Source organism: Aythya ferina, assembly GCF_964211825.1.
Source record: "Aythya ferina genome assembly, chromosome: 8".
In the NCBI taxonomy this organism is placed as follows: Eukaryota; Metazoa; Chordata; class Aves; order Anseriformes; family Anatidae; genus Aythya; species Aythya ferina.
Window position 1 is genome coordinate 22895402 of NC_140304.1, and position 23245 is coordinate 22918646.

Sequence of the window (23245 nt, forward strand, 5' to 3'; positions counted from 1 at the left end):
GCAGCAATTTTGCGCTCAGCAAGGTGAGCACCCCCCAGATAACCTGACAAGGTCTGCCTACACGCTGAAAATTGCTCGGAGAGAGGATTTCCTTACTGAGCCCTTGCCTTATTGCTATTTCAGTGATAAATGAGTAATGAAGAGGTTTAACTAAACAGGTGGGTTTGATTCAAGCCCATCATTACAGGGGATGTGGGGGGAGAAGACTTGCTTGTCCTGACAGCCCGTCTCACCAGGCCACACATGGAGTGAGGTGTTGAAAGCAGTTTATCATAGGCGATGCCTGGGCATGATGAGGTGAGCTGGGGATCCGAGTGTTTCTCTGTCCTCCCCTTGATTCTTAATATTCCCAAAGGTTTCTTGGGTTCTTGGGTGGATGCAAACAGAAAGTCATGTTACAAAAATCACCTCTTTCCTGTGTTTTCTCCACAGTCTCAGCTGCCGACGATGTATTATTGTGGGAAATGGTGGAGTACTTGCCAATAAGTCGTTGGGGTCAAAAATTGACGACTACGATGTTGTTGTCAGGTGAGTCTTTGGCATCACAGTTTTCTTGTCATTTATTCAGTTTCAGTGTCAGTTGGCATGCTCTGCAGGCAAAGGCTAAACATACACTAGTGAAGATATCCATTAGTATGGAAGCATTAACCAATGTGGAGGAAAAACATCAAGAATATATAAATGTTTAAGTTACAAATGGTGATCCCATCAAAGGGTAAGGGCACTCCTCAAGCATTTCATGTTCCACAGCTGTTTGGGAATGTGCTCTCTCCTACAATTCAACTTGAACCTTCTTTTTTGAGCTGCTTTTTTAAAAGCTGCTTCTTCTATAATGCCCTTAGGTGGTGAATCAGTAAAATGTACTGTTATATCTGTTCACAAGTACACCCCCTTGGTAGTCTAGGGAAGAATTATTTGTCATATATATATAGTGTTCCCCAGGATCCACATTTTAGAGGTAGGAAGGAAAGAACTACAAACTGTGCAGCATAGGGTCTCAGGAAGCAGTAAACCTCCATGAGTGAGGACCCCATAATGATTAAACAGCAGTAGGTGTGCCCTAGAAGCTGTGAATATTTCAATTGTTTCACTGTGGATGATGGTGTTGAATAAGGGAGCAGGAGCAGAATGGCTCCGAGTGGAAAGGACCACAGTCGAAGTTAGGACTCTTTGCTTTTGCTGAGGACCTGGATCATCGCCATCTCAGAATGCTTGAAAAACGTGCTGATATGGGAAATCATAGGTCTGGTCATAACTCTTAGCAATAAATCTGTCAAGTCAGGGAGGTGTTCTGGGTGACTGGAGATTAACAAATATAATACCTGTGCTAATGGAGAGTGAGTGTGTGTAGGAGGGAGGAGGACATGCTCTGGGGAACTAAACCTATTTGTCTGACTTGGAAAAATGCATGGTTTTGTAGCAGGTTCTGAAGTGTGAGTAACAAAATATTATGATGGTAAATAGGAGAAGTGGGATAAACCACAGTGTAGATTTGTAAAAATTGCTTTAACAGAGTCTAAGCTACTGTTTTTTTTCTTCATAACATAACTGGTTTCATATCAAAGAGAGTGTAACCAATCTCACCTCTCTGAACTGTAGTCAACCATGAGATGTGGTGGCAAATGGCAAATTCTTAGATAATTTTGAACAAAGAAAATGATTACTAAAAGAATTTAAGGTACAGAGAAGATATTTAGCATGGTCTCTTTTCTCTCTTGTGTGCTAGTAATGGGCACACAAGAAAAGAACAGAACATACATAGAATAACAACTACCCTCTTGACTCCGGACAAAGACCAAGAAGATCCTTTTCAGTCCTTTGGTCCTGTGAGCTGTTCCCTGCTGCCCCGGTATTGCTCTGGACACAGGGATGATTGCTCAGAACAGGATGAAACTTTCACAGCCCTTCTCCCAGTTCATCACACTATCAGTTGCTAGCGAAGAGCTTGTACTGCTTGTCATAGTCTGGTGGCTTGCAATTATCTCAGCTGCTGTTATTAAAATTCAGTTACAGCCTCTTTTTGGGGCAGGCTGTTCACAAAGTAGCAAGAGAACAGTTTCAATCCATCTGTGTTAGGCCACCCACTAAAATTTACATCAGAAGGTTTACTATTTAATTTCCAAATGAAAAGTTCAACTCTTTCTCCCCACATCCATAAATCCAAGTCAGTTTGCAAGCTGAGAGGATAAGAGGGCAGCTAAGCACCTGTGCTGGCTGCAGGTTGGATAAAGGAGAGAAAAGTCAACTGCAAAGGTTAAATGAAGCCAGGTGGCTGGATGTGGGACAAGAGGAGGTGAGAGCAGACTACTTCTTAACTGCATCCACTTGCTTCCTTTTTCTTCCTGTGGAAGCTTGGGAAGTCCTTTGTGTATAGCATCCTTTTTTTTGGGGTTGCAAAGCTCCTTGTAAGGGTCAGATTTGGGACTTCAGATATGAGTTTTAAGGGAAAAAATGAAGCATCTTTGTAGACAAAGAAATGATCCAGCAGGATAAGGAGCTTTTTTTTTTAGGCATCATGTCTTACTGTGTGAGGGCCATTAATTGCAGCAAGAAATCTTTTATCTTGTGATAAAGAAAGTCAGATTAGCTTTGACAGTTCTAAAACCGTGTGGAGTGAGTTTGTTGCTGGTTTTTCTTTAACTGGGTGTTCCCAGATTTCAGTGCAGATGTTATTCCCGGCTGTCACACTGTTTACCTGGCAGGAGCTTCTTGCAGCAGTTATCAGTGCTCTAACATGTAAAAATGCCTCTTTAGAATAGATTGCGGAGGGGAAGACAGGTGTATATCAGCAACTCCAGACTGAGATAGGGGGTTCGCCTATGGAGAAAACTGTGTCCATGGGTTGTGAGGAGGTCTGGCTTCCTAGAAGTTGTACAAGATGTAACTGAGTTCATAGCTAGTGGCGTGCCCTACCTGAGAGGAAGCTCAAGCTGCCTAACGTGTACCTTGGTGCGTGCAGGTTGCAGCTGCCAGAACTCTCCCTGCTCGATTGCCCGCACTGCCCCAGGGGTGCAGGCTGCTGGTGCTGGCTCATTAGCAGGACCCCAGTGCTATGACTCCATCAGCAGCTCGCGTTCTGGCCCTTTGCTGGAGAGTGGAGTTCATTTTACTTGGGGGAAATGGTTTGTTTTGTTTCCTGTCTAGATACGAAGTAGGGGTCCCAGGTTTGGGGAGCTTTAGCAAGGTAAGCAGCGAAACGGCTCACCCAGCAGCTGGGAGCAGGGAGACCCCTGCCAAAGAGCTGCACGTTGATCTGAAAGGACCACAGACACTAACCATCCCCTCATGTTCCAGAAGACAGATGAAAATATGCCTAACAAGCTTTCTTTATGTTATGCTTAACTATTTATCTGTTGCCTTTAGGGCCGTTTGCTCTTACAGTATGAAAGGTCATCCAGCCCACACACGGTGCCTTGAAGGTTAAATTATGTTCGTAGTAAAGGTGACTGATGTGTGAACGCTCAGTCAGCCTGAGAAGAAAAGACAAGGGATCAGGCTGGCCGGGAGCACTGTTTTTGTATGAGTGAGGGGGATATAAGCCCTGAAAAAAGGCTTCATCTCCTGTTTAAATTGTGCTGGTGCTGATTCTTAAGGTGCTTTCCATTTAATATTTTATTACCAGTGTTAAAGTATTTTTACTAAACGTATACAGGAATTCATTCTCCTTAATTCTGAATAGAATTTCAGATTCTATAGAGGGATTTTCTTCTACTGAAAGGTTTCCCACCTAAAATGCTTACCCGGGCTGAAAAAGACAAATCCAGATCCTCGTTAACATTCCTACATAAGAAAATTTGCAGTCCATAAGCACTTTCCAGTGTATTGAACTACCGCAAGTCAAGAAGGCTGCAATAATTCAAGCAGGCAATGCTGTTCCATCAGGGGCTGCTGTTTGATGTCAGCAGGATTTGTATTCCAAGTTATTTGAAATTTCCTCAGCTTTGTGTTTCTGGTATTGAATAGTCTGTCCTACGTACACAGAGAAGTTCTGAATAATGTCACGAAAGTCATCATCGCTGTTAACACCAGAGCAGCCTGCTTTCTGAAGGGGAAAAAAAAACTTCCTGAGGGGAGTTTTAACAAAAGCACGTCTAAACACACAGCGTTCCCTCCAAATGCACTTCCACAGCAGTGTCTCCTCTGCGTTGGTGGGACGGCAGTGCTGCTGAGCCTTGTCCCAGCACAAGGTCCAACCTCTTCTGTGCTGGCACTGCAGGGCAGCTCACCTCCTCGATGGGTCAGTCTGGGGAACTAGACCAGGTGCAGACTGTTCCTTTTTATTTATTCCTTTTCTTTTTTCTCCAAAACACATTAGCTGTCTTAGTTCCCCAAACAGTCTCACTGCAGGTAGGATGAGCAGTGCAAGCTCTGGACTGGTGTGGGAGCAAGAGACCAGTTTCAGACTGCTTAAACTGCCATGGAACTGCATCCTCTGTTCCAGTACAGTCTTGCTTCTGCAAGATATCCCAGGAGTGACTGAACACTAAAATATTAATGGTTAGTTTGTAAGTCTAAATTTGTAAGGACAATATTTTTCTTTTTTTTTTTTCCCCAAAGCTTCCAACTCAATTTAAATCACAAGGGTGAAGTGCAGAAGTTGCTTGCATTATATTAAATCAAGTAATTTAAATAGCTTTTAATTAAACTGTTGCCACTTGGAATAAAGCTTTGTAAATGTTTACAATGAAGAATTGCAAGGGTTATGTTTGCTGCCATAGCAGCTGTGTACGGAGAGACCGGGGCTGGCGGCGATGCTGCATCATTGTGCGTGAGTGTAAATGGGAACCCATGACAGCGTTTTCTCTGGTTGCCCTACAGGCTGAACTCCGCTCCGGTGAAGGGCTTTGAAAAAGATGTGGGTGGCAAGACGACTCTCCGGATCACATATCCTGAAGGTGCAATCCAGAAAATGGAACAGTATGAGAAGGATTCCCTGTTTGTTCTGGCAGGATTCAAATGGCAAGATTTCAAGTGGCTGAAGTACATTGTTTACAAGGAGAAAGTGGTAAGAGCACTGTTAGCTGGCATTGTGAAGGTCACCTAATTAGAATTGGTGTACAGACGTGATACCACAGGCATATTTGCCACGTTTTGGTCTGAGGAGAGTTCCTTTGTGTGCCCTGCTGCATTTAAGTGAAGGCTTTTTTTTACGTCCATGGACTTCAGTTTTAATTAAATATGTTTTACAAATACATCTGCTCCCTGTAACCTGACCTTGCATCACAGATGAGGCTTTCTATTGAAGAATATGTAGCATGTGCTGTGAATAGTGAATGTAACTTTCGTTTTAAAGAGTACATGAAAGGACCGGATTTTGCATGGTTTTTTTGGACTCATAGGGTTTAAGAGCAGAGGAAGGAAAAGAACAATGATAAGAGAAGGAAATGGGTGTTTGGGGGTAAAGATGCAATGACTTTGGATAGGAGGAAGAGACAGCAACAGTACAATTTGTTGAAAAGTCCACCACAGACTTAATGTAACCTCCTGAATAGCACAAGTCATTATACGTTCCTCAGTTATTGCTGTACTGAGATTCATAATTTGGGTTTGGCTAAAGTATCACCTGGAAGAACAATAACAAATCTAATTTAAGATGACTGAAATGGTTAAGATACTGTTTCCCCATGTAAGTATTTTGTCCCAGTCAGTTGTATTAGTGCTCTTCTTTAGTACCGTGGACCTGTTACAGGGTTGTTTTCTGTAATTCACCCACCCTAACTGGAATCAGGTTGTGATGACTGACTTCTTGTTCAGTGGATGGTTTGTCTGTACCTGTTGCCATGAAGATTAGAATAAATGACCTCCATTTAGCTATGATCCTTGTTTTACAAATCATATATTTCTGTTTTCAGATGTTCTTTCATGATTTTTCAACAAATAATGAGACAAATGGATCAGTATTTGGAGGGTGGTATGTTAGCTTATGTGTTGGGGACAAAAAGAGGAGGTTGGTAGTTTATATGCAGAATTAAAACAGTCTGGGAATATAATTGTATACAGCTGTGATACAGACGGCCTCAGGACTTCTACCTCACTTGTGTCTCACACTGGCACCAACTTGCATTTATTTTTCTGTTACAGGGCAGTTGTTGTTACCTGTTAGCCTCTGGACATGCACAAGTGGCCTTTGGTAATGTGAATAATTGAATCAGAAGGTTTCTTTGTGGTTTCTGTCCTGCTTCTGTTCCTCATTCTAGGCAAAGGAAGGGCCTGCATTTAATATCCTGATGGTATCAGTGCCCTGCTACCTGAATGTCATTGTGGGAACTCGTAGCCTTTAGCTTGAAGTTCAAAGGACAGATTGGTTTGCTTCAAAACAAATTGAATTTCCACCTGATGTTTGCAGTCAAGCAGCATTGGCTGTAATGTGGCGTCCCCTGGTCCCGTAAAGATATGGTGAGCAGTTTGTTAAAACTTGGTAGAAGTCTGGGAAGAGCGATTGCAGTCATCGTAACTGAATGCTTCAGTGCCCAGCTTGGCAGAGAGCAGGAAGAACTTGAGCTTCTCACATTGCAGGTTATTTGAATGCTCTTGTGGTTGGCTCCTTATCCTTCATTTCTTTGGAATAAACACTACTTTTTTTTCAGCTCTTTTAGGTGATGTTTTCCAGATCTCTTAATTTCTGTTGCTCTTTTGAAAGCTCGCAGTTGATTCATATTTTTCTTAAAGAGCACTGTCACAAATGTAGAGAGAACATGAAATAGAGAGGAGCAAACCACTGGCCTTGCAGTCCTCACACTTCATACATCCGCTGTTGTGTCTGCCTTTGCTACGGTGGCATGGGACTGCAGGTGAGCGTCCAGCTTGTGGCTCACTCTGCCTCCAGGTCTCTCTCTGCAGAGCTCTCCCATATACCTGCCATTCTTTCCAAATTCATGCCCTCTGCATTTTAATAAACATACTTTTTTACTCCATCATCCAGGTTGATAATGAAAGCACTAAACAGAATCGGTTCATAGGAAGACCCCAATGTAATATGTCCTTCATTTCTACAATGAGCCTACTGAGAATTCCTCCTGGTTAGGGTTTTTTTTGGCCACTTTAGAACTCATATCACAGTAGTGTCATTAATAATGCTCTTTGGCGTGTTTGTGAAAGTAATATGTCAGAAGCTTTACTGAATTCCAGACCATGTCTTGCTTCTTCCTATGTTTTTCATGTAGGAAAAGAAAGGAAATCTGTTTTTCCTGTAGAAAATACTACATTTTAGTAATGATATGCTCTTGACAAATCCACCTGGATTAGTACTTATCTTCAGTGGTTTTTTATCTTTATTTTCTATAATTAATTTTCCTATTCTGAGAATTTATATCATAAATCAAGTCTCTTCACTTTTTTGCCTTCCTAGGAACTACTTTTGTCCAATTTTCAATCCTTTGACACCCTACCTGTTCCACATAAGTTCCCAAAGGGAATCATCACTGGTTTTGCGGCTGCTGAACCAGTTCACTGAATATTTTAGGATGAGGTCCAGGTGACTGGAAAACATCTGTCTTGTCCTCTCTAATCTGATCTCTCCCTATTTGAGGCTGAGATCTTGTTGTCGCTGGCTGTAGCTGCAAGCAGGTGGCTAGCACAGCTGCTTTTTCGAATGGAGACTGATGCACAGAGTGCTGTCTCTTAGCTCGAAGAACTGGCCCGATGGAGAACCACCAGTGCTACGGGAATACGGCGTAGGCGTCTGTTTGTTCTGGTAGTGAGTGCTAGTATTTTTATCAGTGTGTGGTAAGCTCAAAATGACAAATGCCTGCCCAGTGCTCTCTGTGGAAAGTTTCTGGTTCTCTCTCTTCTGTTTGTCTGGAGAAAAGGGGCATTTTTCCTTTGCTGAGATGCTTAATTTGATCTAGAAGCTCCGTACTCCAGTGTTGCTTTTTGCTTGTCTGAGATTAGGCCTGTCCCTCTGCTAGACTTCAGCCCCGCTGCAAACGAGTGGTTTCAGCCAGGAGTCCGACCTCAGGACAGAGATAAGGGAAATTAAAGCATCCTGCTGAAGAACGTGACTGCTGTGGGAATGGACACAGTCCTTCAAAAAATGGGTCAGATTCTGACCTCTGTTTTCTTTGCCCCTGAATTCTGATGGCAACTGCATGTTTCCATGGTAGAGTCGTGGGTGGGATTTGAGACTTTCTGATTTTCTTCAGACGTTGTCAGACCTGGAGCTGCTTGGACCTGCATGACCGGAGGTTCTGGGCCAGGCACTGGGATCCTTGCTTAGTCCTCTTTCAAGTAAGTGAAATCAAAGGGAGTTTATCCGAGAGGGAGTAAATGAAAGACGAGTGGCTATTTATTACCAGGGTCAGTGGTCAGATAAGCTGATTCTCCCTGCAGCTGAGAGGGATTTGCTCTGTGTTATGTTAGTCTTTTGGCAACACTTGCACGCTGAGAAAGGGATAAGTGCTTTACTCTGTAGAGAGGAGGATTTTCATGAGATGTCTTAAGGAAAGAAACAGCGTGATGCAGAAACAACAGCAGAACAGTAAGGTAGAGGATTTGATGCCTTACATTCAGTAAGATGAAAACCTTTCAGAGACTGGCATGATGCGCCAGTGTCCTGTCTGTATTTAGTGTACACTGTGTACAGGAAGAGAAGCACTGGAATATAGACCAAAGAAAGAGGAAAAGCTCAGCCACTTTTTATTTCTCACTAAAATGTATGGAAGCTGGGGAGGGGAGGGGGGGAAGTAGAAAGAAAAAGAAACCTTGAGAAAATGTTAATATAAATAAAAACGGACAGGCTTGGCTAAATGATTGTACTGTGTCATCAGCAGAGCAAAGGTAACTTGCATCAGAGTTCTGGGTGAGCTGGCGCTCAGAATTGCAAGGCTGTAGCAAGTTAGGGCAGTACTGCATCACTGGAGAGTATAGACCTGTACATTACTAGGGGAAAGGTGGGTGAATCTGGGCAAGTTAAACCCTGGTAATCTGATTTCAATCCTTTGACAAGCATTAAACTCAAGGAGCAAATCATTGCACGTGTTGCAGGTAAATGGGGAGAAAAGGGTGTGGGATGGAGAAAGGTGACGTGTAGCAGAGGGGGGAGGATTGCACCACTCTAACCCAGTATTTAGATGGACAAGGGGAAAGGAACTGGATTGGAGCCCCAGACTTATTGCAGAAAGGTCACGGATGTGAGTTGTTCGTGCATCTTTGGTGGCTGGCCTGGCAGTGCTGACTTGCAGTCGTTGCTGCAAGAGGCTGCTGGCAGTGCCAGGCACCCCTGCTCGGATCAAACAGCTTCTGGTAGCGCATCCCCAGCGGTGGTTACTTATGGACACTCACTCTCAACGGTTGTGCTCTGTCCTGGGCTGTTTATTGTACCAAGAGCCATTACCCACCCATCTCGTGATCCACCTTGCTCCTTCCCACAGCTGTACCGTCTTGCATCACCTGGGTTTTGTCTGTCACAGGAGCTCTTCCTGGACATCTAAAGTAACAGGGGAATTACGGAGTGGGTTTTTTCTGCTGTATATTTCCCTTCTCCATTCTCCTGGGGAAGGATTAAAATAATAGTCAAAAGCTGAAAGTTTCTTCACCGCGTTCCGGGTAGTTGCTTTTGAAACAGAAGAATTTACAAGCAGCAATTATGCAAACCAGCCATCACAAGCTGGCACTGAGGCTGATTCCAGGGTGGTTTTTTTTGCCTATCATTAGTGAATCAGAAGGAACTCTCTTGTTTGCATAGGGCTCAGTTCCCTGAACATCTGGCACATGGCAGCAATGCAGCCAAGTGAGGGCAAAGGTTTCACTAGAAATTGGCAGCTCGCATGCTTCCTTCTCGTGCGGTAATGAGCCCGCGGACACTTCCAGCAGGGATCTCTGCAGCCGCTGCCAGAAGGAGTCACTTGTGCAGTAAGCGCCCGCGGCACCTCGAGGCTCTCTTTGATAGTGAAAGTCATAGGAGCGAGTGAGCACCTGCCTGCCAGCGAGGCCAGGCGCGGCTGTCTGTCTGTCCCTTGCAGGGGCATGCCTCTGACAGCTCGCACGATGCCATCTGCAAAGCAGCCGTCCTCCAGTGCTGCTGAGACTCCAGCAATGGGCAGGAGATAACCCCTCTTTCCTCATCCCAGCACGTGCCTGTCACTCTTGCAGAAGTGGTGGCAGTGAAGATTTATTTATTGTTAACCTTTTGTTTGGAGCTACCTTTCTGCTTTAAGTCAGCAGGTTGCTTCCAGTCCTGCTGCAGTGCTACGCCACCTTCCCTCCTCGATCAGCCTGCCTGTGCTGGAGCCAAGGCCTGACCGCTGCCAGAGCTCTCGCCGTCTGCTCAGCCTTTATTTAGAGATTCCCTTCTTCCATTCATGGCCTTGTCACGATTCCCTCAATGGCCTTGTCACGCTATGTGTTTGCCAGGGCAGTCGGCAAACGTCACGGCCTCGTAGTACGCTGGGGATTCCTTGGAATCCGAAATAGCCTTGCAAGGGGGCTGCTCTGCATCCCTGAACATTTGAGGAGCCAGGATGCTACCCCAAACAGCTAGAGGACAACAGAGAGGCTGTGAGTCTCTTCTTGCTGTCCAACCCAAGTAAAACCTCAGCCACATGCACATATTTCCAGTGAGTTTAGAGCTTCAGCCCAGCCCCTGAGCAGGTGGTTTCTCTGGGTCCAGCTGAGGAGGCAGAACCTGCTCTTTCTGACCCTGTCACTTGCCCATGGTGACAAATGGAGTGGCCACTTACAGTTTCACTCCGAAGTCTGCTTCTAGACTGCAAATATTTTCTTTCTCTTGCCTCCTCCCAAACAGTTGTTTTAAAATATTTTGTTTTGCATCGCCTTAATGCATTATGGACGTGAAGTTTGGTTACAGAGTTATGCTGCCTGATCCTGTATAAGCATGGCCTTGTGTCCTCCTGCCCTCTTTGGCCTCTGGTGGAAGGGGACAGAAGCTGCGTTTGCTGCTCCATCATTAATAAGAGTAAGCTTTTGATTTGGGAAGCCATCTTAAGGATTGTCCTATTCTATGAATTTGACTTTTTCTCTAAATAGCCATTATTAATAATCCCCCAGAAGTATAACGTAGGAAGGCATGGCTGGTGAGTAAGGCAGCCAACATGCATAAAGGACGTGATGAGGCTTGTGCCAGGGGAGAGGCGAGAAAGCCTCTTTATTGTCCTGTGGTCCAAGCACACAGTGCAAAAGACCACTGCCACTCAGAGGATGGGGGAATTTAGGAGCAGCTGATAGCAGACACACCTTACCTCATCGTCAGGATGGGTCAGTGCCTGGGTTGGGGCAGCTGAACCATTACTAAATGCTGAAGCAAAGAATTAAGCGAATAAAGCTAGAAGCAGGCTCTTCTGGCTCCTACGAAGTCTATGGCTGAGGAAAAAGTGGGAGAGTCTGCGTGATTTCTTCTGTGGAAAATATTCTGTGTAAAATATTTATATTTTATTATTTTTTTTCATTTTACATTTTGTTCTCTTTCTTGTTAGCCTGTGCTGCTTGAGGGGTTGTGCCCCCACGGTCAGGACCCAGTGCAGTGCTAGGAATGGCCCAAGGGAACCAAGGGAGACTTGCACATTTAAAAATAAATCCCTTGCTATGACAAAGGAGTCGAGTGGTTTCCAGAAGACGTAAGGTGAACACTGGTGCCATGTTAGAGAAGGTGAGCCAATTTTTTTCCAGTCTTGGTGAGAAGAGAGTCTGGAAAATATGTGGGTACGCTATAAAAAAATCTTGCCCCTGCTGACCAGAAGAGGGAGAAGATCTTGGTTCTGTACCGTGTAGCTTTCAGGTAGCGCCGTGGTGACAACCATGCAGGAACCTCAGCAGACAAATGACCCAGTTTGCAACATGGGCCTTGGGGGAGACTTCCTGGCCAGATTCCCAGAGGAAGGTTGTTGGTATGGAAAGTGCAGGCTGGAGCTTGCCCTTCATACATACCTGCATGCAACGGCGTAATAAGATTAGGCAGGTCACTGCATAGCTGAGAGCTGTTCCCACCCAGGCATACATGTACTTAGGGTGGCTGTAGGTACACCATCAGCCATCAGCTGGTGACAGGGGCTGCTCTGATGCCATTGCAGTGTGCCTGCACGGCACTCGATACCATCTGGTGGATGAATGCTGCACAATAAGTTGTCCACCTGGATTTGATGGCCGTCACATCCCCAAGTCTGTAGCAATGTTCACCTAAGCTTCTGAGGCAGATGAAGAAAACTGAAAAATATCCATAAGTACATTATTGTCAGGGTGAACAAATTCCAGGTATCAGGCCTTTGAGAAGAGTCTGTATTTGCAGGAGTAACGTCATAGATGACTCCAATTTTAGACAGATGTTCCTTAAAACTTCAAACTAAGATTCAGTTGGTATGCCTGCCCTTCCAGTCATTTCCACAGTATACATAGCTTTTGTCCTTTTTTCTCCCTTGCTTTGCTTGCCATTAACAAAATTCAGTTTTCCTTGCTCTATTCTTCCCACTAGAAGAAGCATTTATTCATGCTAGGCTTCAGTAGTCCTTAAAGAACCTTTATCCCATATCTGCCAAGACAGCATCATCTTCGTTTCTGGCTCAATAATCCTAGCTGTGACATGAATACTCTTCTCTAGTTCCTCTTCCTTCACATCATTCTTAAATGAAGAGACCAAAGCAGAATTACTGCCTGAAAAGGCTGAATCATAGCCCTACTAGGCATCCTTTCTGGGATTGCCTCACCATCCTGCTTTATCCTTAGACAACTTCTTCCTAAAATTGTCATCTTCTAATTAATCTCTTCTGATGTCTGCTGCCATCCAGCTGATAGTTGCCTTTTCTGAGCATTTGACACTCCTACCTTCTCCATCCATCCATGACTCAGACAAAGTTTAAAAAAAAAAAATGGAGAATTTAAAGAGTTTCTTTTTTTTCCCCATTTCCTTCTTTTGAAAAGCTAATGTGAGCAAGGGCCAAGTGAAGAGCTAATGCAGCTGTCTTGAAAAAGCATCAAGAGGGTGCTCATGTTGCACTCTCCCTCTTTGGCAGGCACTGGCTGTATTTAGACATCGACATTATGCAAATCCGAGTAGGTGCATTTCAAGGTCATAGTGCATGTAAACTCGGGTTAGACTGGTAGCTGCCACGATCAAACACAGACTCGGAGTATCTAAAGCGATCCAAAGGATTTCATCCCAAATCTGGGGCTGGTTCTAATGAAAGACACATAAACATAAACAGCAGAGCTTACAAAATCACCCGCTCACCTGTGATTTATGTCCTCCTCCCTCTTGCACCACAACTCTCTCAGGTTTCCTCCACCTCATAAATACCCCCTGCCTTCCGTTTCATCCCTGACTACTGCGTGCTTCCCTGCTGGCCAAGACATGCATGTTCACTGGGCCATACGTATGTGATCGGGCACCTGGCAGATGTGATGAGCAGCTAAGTGCTGAGTTCACACGGCCTCCCATGCAGCTGCATGGGGTCTCTTCACCCCACCGTGCATGACTTTACCACCAGTGCAGCCCCTGCTTGCTGAGGATCTCGCGCTGCCCACGTGTGCAGCAGATGTTCAGCCGTACCAGAGCAGAGCTTTGTGAATCCAGCACATGGAAAAAGTCAGAGAACATCGACAACAGCGAAATGGAGACGTCGCCCAGAGGGGTATCAGCCGTTCGTGCAAGTGTTAGTGGAATAAAGATGTTCTGTGTTAACACTTGAGGAAAGAACTACAAGAATCATTTGAAGTCTGCAAAGCCTCCCTTAGCCTAAGAGATTTGGGTTCCATTTATTTAGTTTATACATGAGATTTTGGGGAGATTTACTTCTAGTCTCTCTGTATCTACAAAAGAAGAAACTTTTTTTTTTCCTCAAAAGACTCTTTAATTTAGTTGGAATAAGAATATCTGAAGTGAGGCAAACAACCAAAAAAGGCAGCACATTTGTATCAGTATAATTACTTGTGCTACATCTGCCCTACAGGCTTGATGAATTTGCTGCTATTTGAAGTCTTAAAATTGAGACTGGATGTCTTGGTAAAGTCCTGCTCGACTTGTGGGAGAGTGAAGGACTGGTAGAAATCCCTGAAGGCGGGTGCACCGCTCCCTGCTCCACAGGACATCCAGGAGGACGTCAGCAGGATCTCCCTTGGCATTTTGAGCTGTGCAGTTACGAAACAGCAGAATGTGGTGGCTAGGAGCTGAAGCTAGATAAAATCAGCCTGGACAGATGTAATTTCCTAGAGATATGGATTTATAGTACTCAAATGACATACCTGCAGAGGCAAACATTGGCTTCTGACAACTTCTGAAATACAGATTTAATCCAGTGTCTGGGAAGATTGTTTTGCATGGGTGTACCCAGGACCGAGCTGCATACTTGTGTTGCCTTCTGGCCATCCTTTTCTGTGACCTATGGGAAGCCCTGTCTTCACTCTCTCTGACCCATTTGTTGACTCTGAGGAGCAGGATAGCAAGCCAGTAGTACCCTTGGCAGCTTTTTGTTGATGTTAGTTGCTTCATTCAGTCGTGTGTAGGGTTCACTGCAATTTTTTCTCTTCCCAGTGCATGCTCAGCCAGCTCTGTTTCTGTGTCCTAAGGGAGAAGGCTTCGTGGAATCTGAGGTGAGCAACCTCCAGCATAACAAAATCCCCCAGAAGAGCCCTTCAGAAAGCATTGCAACACCACAGGATGCTGTGAGTTCACCCATGTGCAGCAGGAGGACTCACAGAGGGGGGAGAAGCACTGATTTGATTTTGTAAATAAAATCACATGCTTTCTATCAGTGGCTGAAAAGACGCTCCCTTTCACAACTCCAGGAATTTTGCTATCTACGTTTTTTTTTCTTTAAACTGAAAAAAAAAAAAGTTTGAACAGTAAATATTTATCCAAGATGTGTGGTTGTTAATATGATCCAGTCTTCAGTCATTTTGAATGGTGTCATGATGACAGATGTTAATTCAGAAAGGAATAGATTGGACAATTTATGCCCGAAACACATGTGTTCCTTGGCGGCCTACATGGATTACTTGCATAGTTAGTGCTGTCTGAGCAATTTGTAATGTTGTCTCTGCCTCGAAGCACCGAGGGCTCCAGGACAGGGGGTTGATCTATATCTCCAGTTAGCTATAATAAACACCGAGGTAACTAAACTCCCTGCCTGCTTTTATCTTCCCAAATTTATCTCTCCCCCTGTGCTACAGCTGCGCACGGTGCTTCTGGTTCTTCTTTAGAAGAAAGCAGTTTCTTCCAGCAGCAGAGGAAGATGTGCACAGGGTGCAAATCCCTCACCTCCTCCCCTGGAGCTCATCTCTAGATTCAGCTTCTCTCCTGCCACAGCACACGGTTATTTAATGCAAACGCTCAACAACTGGATTGAAAACAAACCACTCCACTGTAGGTACTAAGCAAGAAGGAGACTCTGGGAAAATCTTGCTTTTTTTTTTTTTTTTTTTTGGCAGTATTTAGATTCTTACAGTTGTGAGTTTATGGAATATGTCAAACGGTGTTTCCTTTCTTATTAGGTCCAGGTTTGTGGAAGCATTAATATCTTCTTTATATCCTTTTCTTTAAATAGGAAGCATACATCTGGAGGAAAATGGCCAAGCTGATGGGTGCACGAGGCTTTTGCTAGGTCAACTCAGGAGGTTTTCTCTGCTGGTTGATTGGTTGTGTTCTGGCCATTTTCAGTGAAATTAATTTTGCCCACTACTGACAAGTATGGCAAATAGTGGGTCTGGCTCAGGCAATCAGTGCTTTGTTTGGAAAAACTCTCCAATGTAAATGTTCTGTTTAGATGACAGTTTATTTAAATTATCGTCTTTTAAGAATATTAAATAATGTTACAAAAAACTCATCTTTTGTAAAACACCTATTATTAATGCAAGTCGAGACAATAAAGCAGGGCAGGAGCTTCCTGGCATCTTCCCAGACTCTTGTTATTTTGACCTTTCTGCTTTCCCCTTCTAAAGGATGCTGGATAATTTGTATATGTTCTATACGAACACTCAGTGAACATAGAAATTATTTGGCTTCTCATTTCAGCAGAGATGCCAAAATAGGAGAAGACAGCTTTTTTGTGTACTCTTGCTGTAAAAACAATGTGAAAATTTCCCTGGAGACTCTCTTTAAGATAACTTCAGAAAGTGATGAGGGTTTCTAGGCCATAATTTCTACTGTGGTGATTCTTTAGCTTTTTTTGTTGTAATGTGCCAAGAGTTTAGTCTAAATATGTGTTGTTTAATGAGATGAGATCTTGTTTGTATTCAAACTCACGAACTAGTTCTGCTCCCTAAAAAGACTTTGCTGATGGCTTGTCCTCAAGCGCCCTGGGATACCCTTGTGTTTGCCACCAAAACCTGCAAAGACAGCACTCTTTCTTTCTCTTTTTTTTTTTTTCTTTTTTTTTTTTCTTTTTCTTTTTTTTCTTTTTTTTTTTTTTTTTTTTCTTTTTTTGGTTCTAGCATACTCTTATAAGTAGAACAGGTAGCTGTGCTTATAGTTGGGATCACCTTAGGTTTTCTTTTGTAAGCAACCAGGAAAATGACTATCATTTTATTATGCTTTCACCTTCGAGCTGATGTTTTCCATGCCACATGTTTGGCTTAGCTGGAAAGTTCATCTGAAGTAATTTAGCTGTCTCTCAGGTTAAGGCTAGCAAAAATGCAGGTTTTCTACCTGCTAGAAACAAACAAAAAAAACACACTCTCCCACCCCATTTTGATGAGACACTAATTCTTCAGGGCAGTGGCTGGGAATTGGCCAGGCTGTGTCCCATGGCAGCCTGCTGGGCCCCTTGCAAATCCTGTAAAATCCACAGCACTTCGTTCCACGGGGGCTGTTAGATGCTGGCAACTCAGTTCTGAGTGAACTGAGCACGGTCCATCCTACCAGACTTCATGAGCACTGCTTGCCTTGCTCAGGTGCCCTTTCTGTACCCTTAGTTGGAACGTGGCATCTCCAGGATTTAGGAACAAAATGGGATTTTCCTTCCAATTGTTTCTCCACAGTGAGACGGGGGCACAGGGCAGCAGAGAGAGCAGGGGGTATCCTTGGGAGCCCCCTTCCCTGCAGCCTGGGCTGATGCGTGGCAAGAGAGCAAAGCAGAGTCCCGGAGATTGAGGGTGATGAGTCCTGGGATGGCAGGGAACTCCTGCAAGCATGCATTTTTGTCAGGATTTAATAGTTTGGGATCTGGTAAGAGGATGCATTCTCCTTCCCTAATGGCTGATCTACCGGGGCTTGTAGTTGCACTTAGAGGACTGTGCTCTGAGTTCAATTACTCCACTTGATGGAGGTTTTTTTTCTTGAGTTGATTTTTTTTAATGTATTGAATTACACTGTAAAACTTTTTAAAGAGCTTTATGGTTGTAAAGCAAGCCATCAGAAGCTAAGAAAAGCAAATAATTTAACGTTGTGTTTTCAACATTAATTCAGTTCTCCTGTGCAGATGTTATTCGTAATATGGATATAATAATGTTGTCCTCGCTCTTGGAGTACTGCTGTCTATCTAGTGGAGGGGGACACTGAGACTTAGTCTGATTTCTGTCGTGGAAGAAGTTCAGCCTTGGTGTGAGCATCTGCAAAAGCCGTGGAACGTGTTGTGGAGAGGAGAGAGCAGAGGAGAAAGAATGGCCTCCTCCATTCAGCCTTTGAATGTCTGTTGTGATGCTGAGCTAGTTAGATCAGAAGTTCCCAAACACAGTTTAAGTCCCATGAGGCAGATGTGCAGGAAAGGTGTGTGTTCAGCAGCAGGAAAAGCTAAATGAAGTTGTACTGTTCTGAAAATGTTCTGAGAATTGAGGATAAGGTATCTGAAATTGAACATCTGAAGGCGGTGGAAACTGGGCATTCATCAGTGTGTTTTCTCCCCTGTAAAATGTTGTGATAGATGCCAAATACTGCAGAGATGCTGTAAATATCAAAGTATTGCTTGTAAAGCACTTAGATGTATGGCAATATTAGAAAACTCATGTGGGAAAATTAGAAAGTCAGTGTTCACAACAGAAATACTGAATTTCTGAAGTTGCAGGGCTGTCCTGCCTCAGCGCTTACTAACATGTGGATTTGGCCTTTCAGCCGTGGTATTCTTTTAATAGATGTTATGTGAGTATGACATTTCATAAACTATGCAATAAAAATAATAGTGAATTAAAGGGACTGGTCCCCTATGGTTATAAAATATCCCCTAAATAGTAATAATATTATAGGGCCTGTTCTTCGTTGGGAGTTTTCTGAAACTCTACTACTTTAGATATTTTTTCATTGAAGGGTTATTATTAATGGACGACAAACCACAACACAAACATAAATTATCTAAATCCATTGCTTTTACTAAAAACTTCCGTCTTTCCTAAGATATTTCAAAACAGGAATATTTCTTCAAGCTTTGGCTCAAAATCCAGCTTATGTTTTGAACAAAAGAGTCTGTAGTACAGTCTATCCATCACCCTATCTGCACATAGCGCAAGCACATCTTCTGATATGCCGTATGTGAGCTATCATGTATGCTTTGACTTGTGAAACGCAGTATTCATCAGATTAATCTTTAGTTTTCTTTGCAGCCAATCTGATATGTTCCAAGTTCCATTTTCTTCAGAGGACACCCTCTTTTGCTACAGAATTTTTTTGTCTTACAACTGTGAATCATGTTTTGCTCTCAGTTACACTGATTGAAATGTAGAAGTACATGAAAAGGACAGGAATTGCGTTGGATTTGCAACATGCATCATCCAAAAATAAATTTGCTCTCCTGACTCATTAGAGCTGGTCTTGGCCTCATGCTTCCTAGTCTTGGGAATGGTCGGACAGCAGATGAGCTGTGCAGGAGGTCTGTGTCTGTAGGTGAGCTGCATCACACCCAAAGTTCAAATGAAGTGCAGCAGGGCTGTTTGTATATACTTTGCTGTTTATTCATAATACGTGCTTGTATGCCAACAGGGCAGAAACTTGCTACTAGCAGCCATGGGAACACTGTAGTGTAGAAGACTGAACTGATACGTAATGCAGCAGCGCTGGCTTCCCAGATGGCTTTTGTCACTGCTGCAGTTGCTGCTTTCAGAGCCAATATCTGTGGACGCAGCAGCTCCCTGTTCCGTGTAGCCCACATGTTGGGCGCAGAGTTTAAAGTCTGCAACTCCCACTTGGAGCTAAGCTTCCCTTCTCTTGTGGTTTTCATGCAGAGATCTCGACCTGGCTATGAAACCTTCAGAAACTAATCTCTAAGCCAATGCAGTGAAGTATTTATTATTAGCTCAATTTACGAAGAAGCATGGTTAGATTTTTTTTATTTGTTTTAGTTTTTGTTTTATGGTGGGTTCTTGTCTTTAAAAAGTACTATATGTTAAAAGGTGCTTTTGTCTTCATCCTGCTTTGCTGCTGTCTTTGCCACTGAAAACTGCGTAGAAAACTGAAAACTCTCTGGGTAGAAAATCTCTTTGGGTTGCACACTGAGGCACATTGGTAAAAACTAAATTTGAGGGGTTTACAACCTATTGGGAGTCCTCTTGGCCAGTATGTTAGCTGATAGTGCTGTGAGGCTGTTGGGAGATGGGACGTGCTGACTGGGAAACGGCCTGGGAAATTATAACCATTTGATTTTAGACTTTAAATTTAGACTTAGTGGGAGGGTATTCAGAGAGAAGAAACAACAATTATAAAGATTAAAACTATCATATTGTTGGATGCTCCAAGAGCTGCATCTCCTTTGGTAGTGGGACAAGATGAAGGAATGAGCACAAGGTGCAGTGTTCCTGCTTCAGGCAGGGCGAGAGGGCTTTTCAGCAGGGCAGGTAAGAGCAGAACAAAATAAAGGTTTGAGTGCTGGCCACTGGAGCTGTGTACAGAGGGTGGTGAGGGGTTCTCCATTGCTTTGAGAAAGTTGGGTAAATATATATCAAGTGTGGGCTAGTGGGTCTGGCAGTTGACCATCAACCTGGATTGCAGGCTCTCAGCACTTCTGTTCTCGTTGCTAAAAATTCCTCGTTGCTTTGATAATTGGTGGAAATGATGAAACTTCATTTATATTACCACTTGTAGAAGAACATTTTATAGGCCTCCATGTCTCCTTGACCTCTGAGAAATGCATAGTTGGCTGATAAGATGGTTATTTTCTAGGAAAAGCACACCTTCCATATTTAATCCAGTTACACCTGAGCAGAAATCTTTCAGAAACCTCTGCGGATGGATTGCTGCAGTACCCTGTGTTTGCGTGGCAGTGAGTGCTTGTGGGTGATGGGTACAGGATAACTGCATTCCAGCCTAGGTGGGGGCAGCGATCTCAGTGAACCAAGTGCTCCGAGGCACTCAGAGGTCTCGTGACTGGCATGTCATTCTCTGGCTTTTGCTTTCCTTCTTGCCCTTCCTCTCTGTTTCTGGTGTTACCAGGGTTTGAAAGAGCAGTAATCTCCATTTGCCACAGGTTCTCTCTCCAGTCTTGTCATCTTTCTTGTTGCTCTGTAGCACAGTATTGCATGCCTGGACCTAATTCAACTTTGTTGGCTCATAGTTGACCTTTAGAGCCTCTCTGTCCCCTTCCCATCAGACTTAAAAGTCTTCCTGAGCAATGCTTCTTGCACTCCTAAACCTAGTAGTACAAAAAAGTACAGAGGTACAGAAGAGGGATCATCTGTGTCATTAGGGTGCCATAACATTACCCCTCATTTTGCATAAATATCAGAAATGCAGTTATTCTGTGAGACAGCCCCTAGCTGTTTGTAACTTCCTTTAAGGTGTACTTCTTGACTAAAGGTCTGAGTTTCCATATTTTATTTTAGAGTACGATGTGATCCACCTTGGTAAATCTGGGAACAGGAGATGGAAAACTGAACGGAGACAAAACCAGCCTGCAACAAACCATCTGTCCCCATTAGCGTTCAGTACTTCTTTGAGTAGGTAGAATGAGGGATTGTAGCTGGGCTGCCCTGCCCCTGGAGCTGTTAGGTGAGGTGTGCCATGTTTTATCCCTTCCTTATAACTTGCCATCTCTGACATTTTACATGCTGCACCTCTCTGAGGTCCCGGAGCTGAGTCTGTTGCGGGGATATTGCTGCTGATCTCCCTAGATGAGAGCTGTGCAAGAGATTGGCTTGAAAACCCTGGCCCATCTAGATTTTTGCTACTTTTTAGTCTCCTTTAAAACTTTTTGTGGTGTCCTTTTCAATTATACAATTTTGAAAACACTCCAGGATTGCTTAGAAGTGCTGTGGCCCACAGAGACTTGTACTTCAGCCACGCTCTCCTGTCTCCTCTCTCCCCATGTTGCTTGTTTCTTTATGCTTATGCTATAAGCTCCTTTAGGCAGCACTTGGCACCACACATGTTGATCGGTGACTAAGATTCCAGGTGCTCGGTAATACCAACAGATAATAAGGGTGGGAATTTAACATGGGGATGTTTTTTTCAGCCTAAACCCCGAGGTCTCCGTGTGAGCGCCAGGAGGTGATGAGGTACTGTGGGAACATTGCCCAAGCAGTTTTCAGACTCACTTTCTGACTCATTATCCTAATGGTTATCAGGAAGAGCGATACCGTGTCCTCAGAGACCTGTCTTCAAGCGCTGCAAGGAAGCAGGCTTAGCTGCTGGAGCAGGGGGATGCCCCCAGCTCAAACCACGGCTCTGAGCTGCTGAATCTGGCAGGGAGCTCCTGCCTTCCCTCCGAGAGCCTGCCGCTCCTGCTCTTGCTCCGTCTCTCCTAATAGCCTAAAGAAGGGACAGAGTTCCCCGACGGGAAGCGATTGCTTTGGAAACCTCGCCGAACATCTGTGTCCAATCAGACCGAACATCTCCACGAGGCAGAACAGCGGCCCCGTAGCCGAGCATCAGCGGTAGCGAGGAGCCTTGGCACGGGCTGCGCTTCCGACCGTGCGGCTCCGAAGGGGGTTGCGTCAGGGGAGCAGCCTCCCGGGGCTTGCAGTCGTGGTGGTGCTTTGTTTCGTAGCCTGCCAGTGACAAGCTGCAGAACAAAACCACAAAGCTCGAGATGCAGCTCGAAATTACAGGGTTTGCAGAGCCAAACCACAAGGCTGAGAATTTCAGTAATTATAAGCCAGGAAAACAGTTTTTAGTTCTTTGTGAGTAAGGAAAATCCCAGGGCTTTGCCTACTGTGTAGGTAGAAACATGAGAGCCGTCTGCTGAGACTCCCCATCTCTCACTGGAATTATTTTAGAAATTACAAATGGAAAACATACCAAAATGAAAGATGACCTGAGATGTCCCTCATTAAACTAAGGGGAATTGCACAGAAAAGTTTCAGGGAACAGCACTGAGCAAGCAGAAATAAGACCAAAAGGACAGACCAGAACAATTTCAGAACTGTGTGACAGCCAAGGAAAGTAGCCAGGGAAATACTCTGGATAAATAACAATAAAAACAGCCACAACAAAAGGACCAAAGTGGACAGGTGTATGCCATGGATAGCATCCGTGTTGGTGCTGCACTTGCACTGAACCGATGGTGAGGAGCACAGATTTGGCCCTAGAGATTCACACAGCACTGGAAAAATGAGCAACTGTGATATGTGTAATTACATTTTCCCAAATTGCTCAAACAACAACAAAGTCTTGAGACTTTTTATGCTTTGTTATTTTTTCTCTTTAACGTCATATATGTGTAATGTAAAAAATAAAATAAAAAAAAAGTAAAAGCTCCTTAACAACCAGAACTTCTGTAGAATCTTCTGTGGAGTATGAATCCAAACAAAAGGCAGTTTTGTTTTAAATACCTGGCAGACCTTTGATTTGTTTGCAAAATTTAAGCGATGCCTTATTTAGAGCTGCACGTGAAACCTTAACTCAACTTACAAATTTATTTTAGTTTCAGGATCACACGGTGTTTTTCCAGGAAGTGTCTGCTTGAAACTATGATCAGATGGTTTCATCGAATGAGTAGCTGTTCAAGATTTTTGTTTATCATCTTCGTTTCTGTGAGACCTGGAGCATGCTTAATGCAAGCAGAATCTGAGATTTTTTTTTTTATTCCCTGGAACTGGAAGACCTTTGCTTTACATGTGCTCTTAGGAAATTCTGAAGGTTTAATATTTATCCATTTTTAAATGAATTTTCACAAGGATACAAAACTCAGCTGACATACCAGATCCCTCAAATCCACTGGTCAAATGGATGTAGTACTTCGTTAACATTTGTAAAGTAGGATATTTTTTTCCAATACTTTTGGTTCAAAAATGGTAGGAACACTCAGTGGTTGAAAATGTGGTGTTGTAATGGAGAGTGTTAGATCACTTTGACTGCAGGCATTCTTGCTAATTCAACTGTGATGAAAGAACACGAGTTATTAGTTAGAATTTTTTTCCATTTAGGGTCCTGAGAGCTCTTTAC

The 23245-nt window shown here is 43.8% G+C and overlaps 1 protein-coding gene across 11 annotated transcripts in view; it reads left to right on the forward strand.

Moving 5' to 3' along the window:
- The window catches only part of ST3GAL3 (ST3 beta-galactoside alpha-2,3-sialyltransferase 3), a 176338-nt gene that overhangs the window by 126697 nt on the left and 26396 nt on the right, over positions 1-23245 (forward strand). For all 11 annotated transcript variants that reach the window (XM_084527927.1, XM_084527920.1, XM_084527923.1 and 8 more), the window contains 2 exons: positions 433-528; positions 4819-5005. In XM_084527927.1, the coding sequence (XP_084384053.1) occupies positions 433-528; positions 4819-5005 (283 nt within the window). The remainder of the gene's footprint in view (positions 1-432; positions 529-4818; positions 5006-23245) is intronic.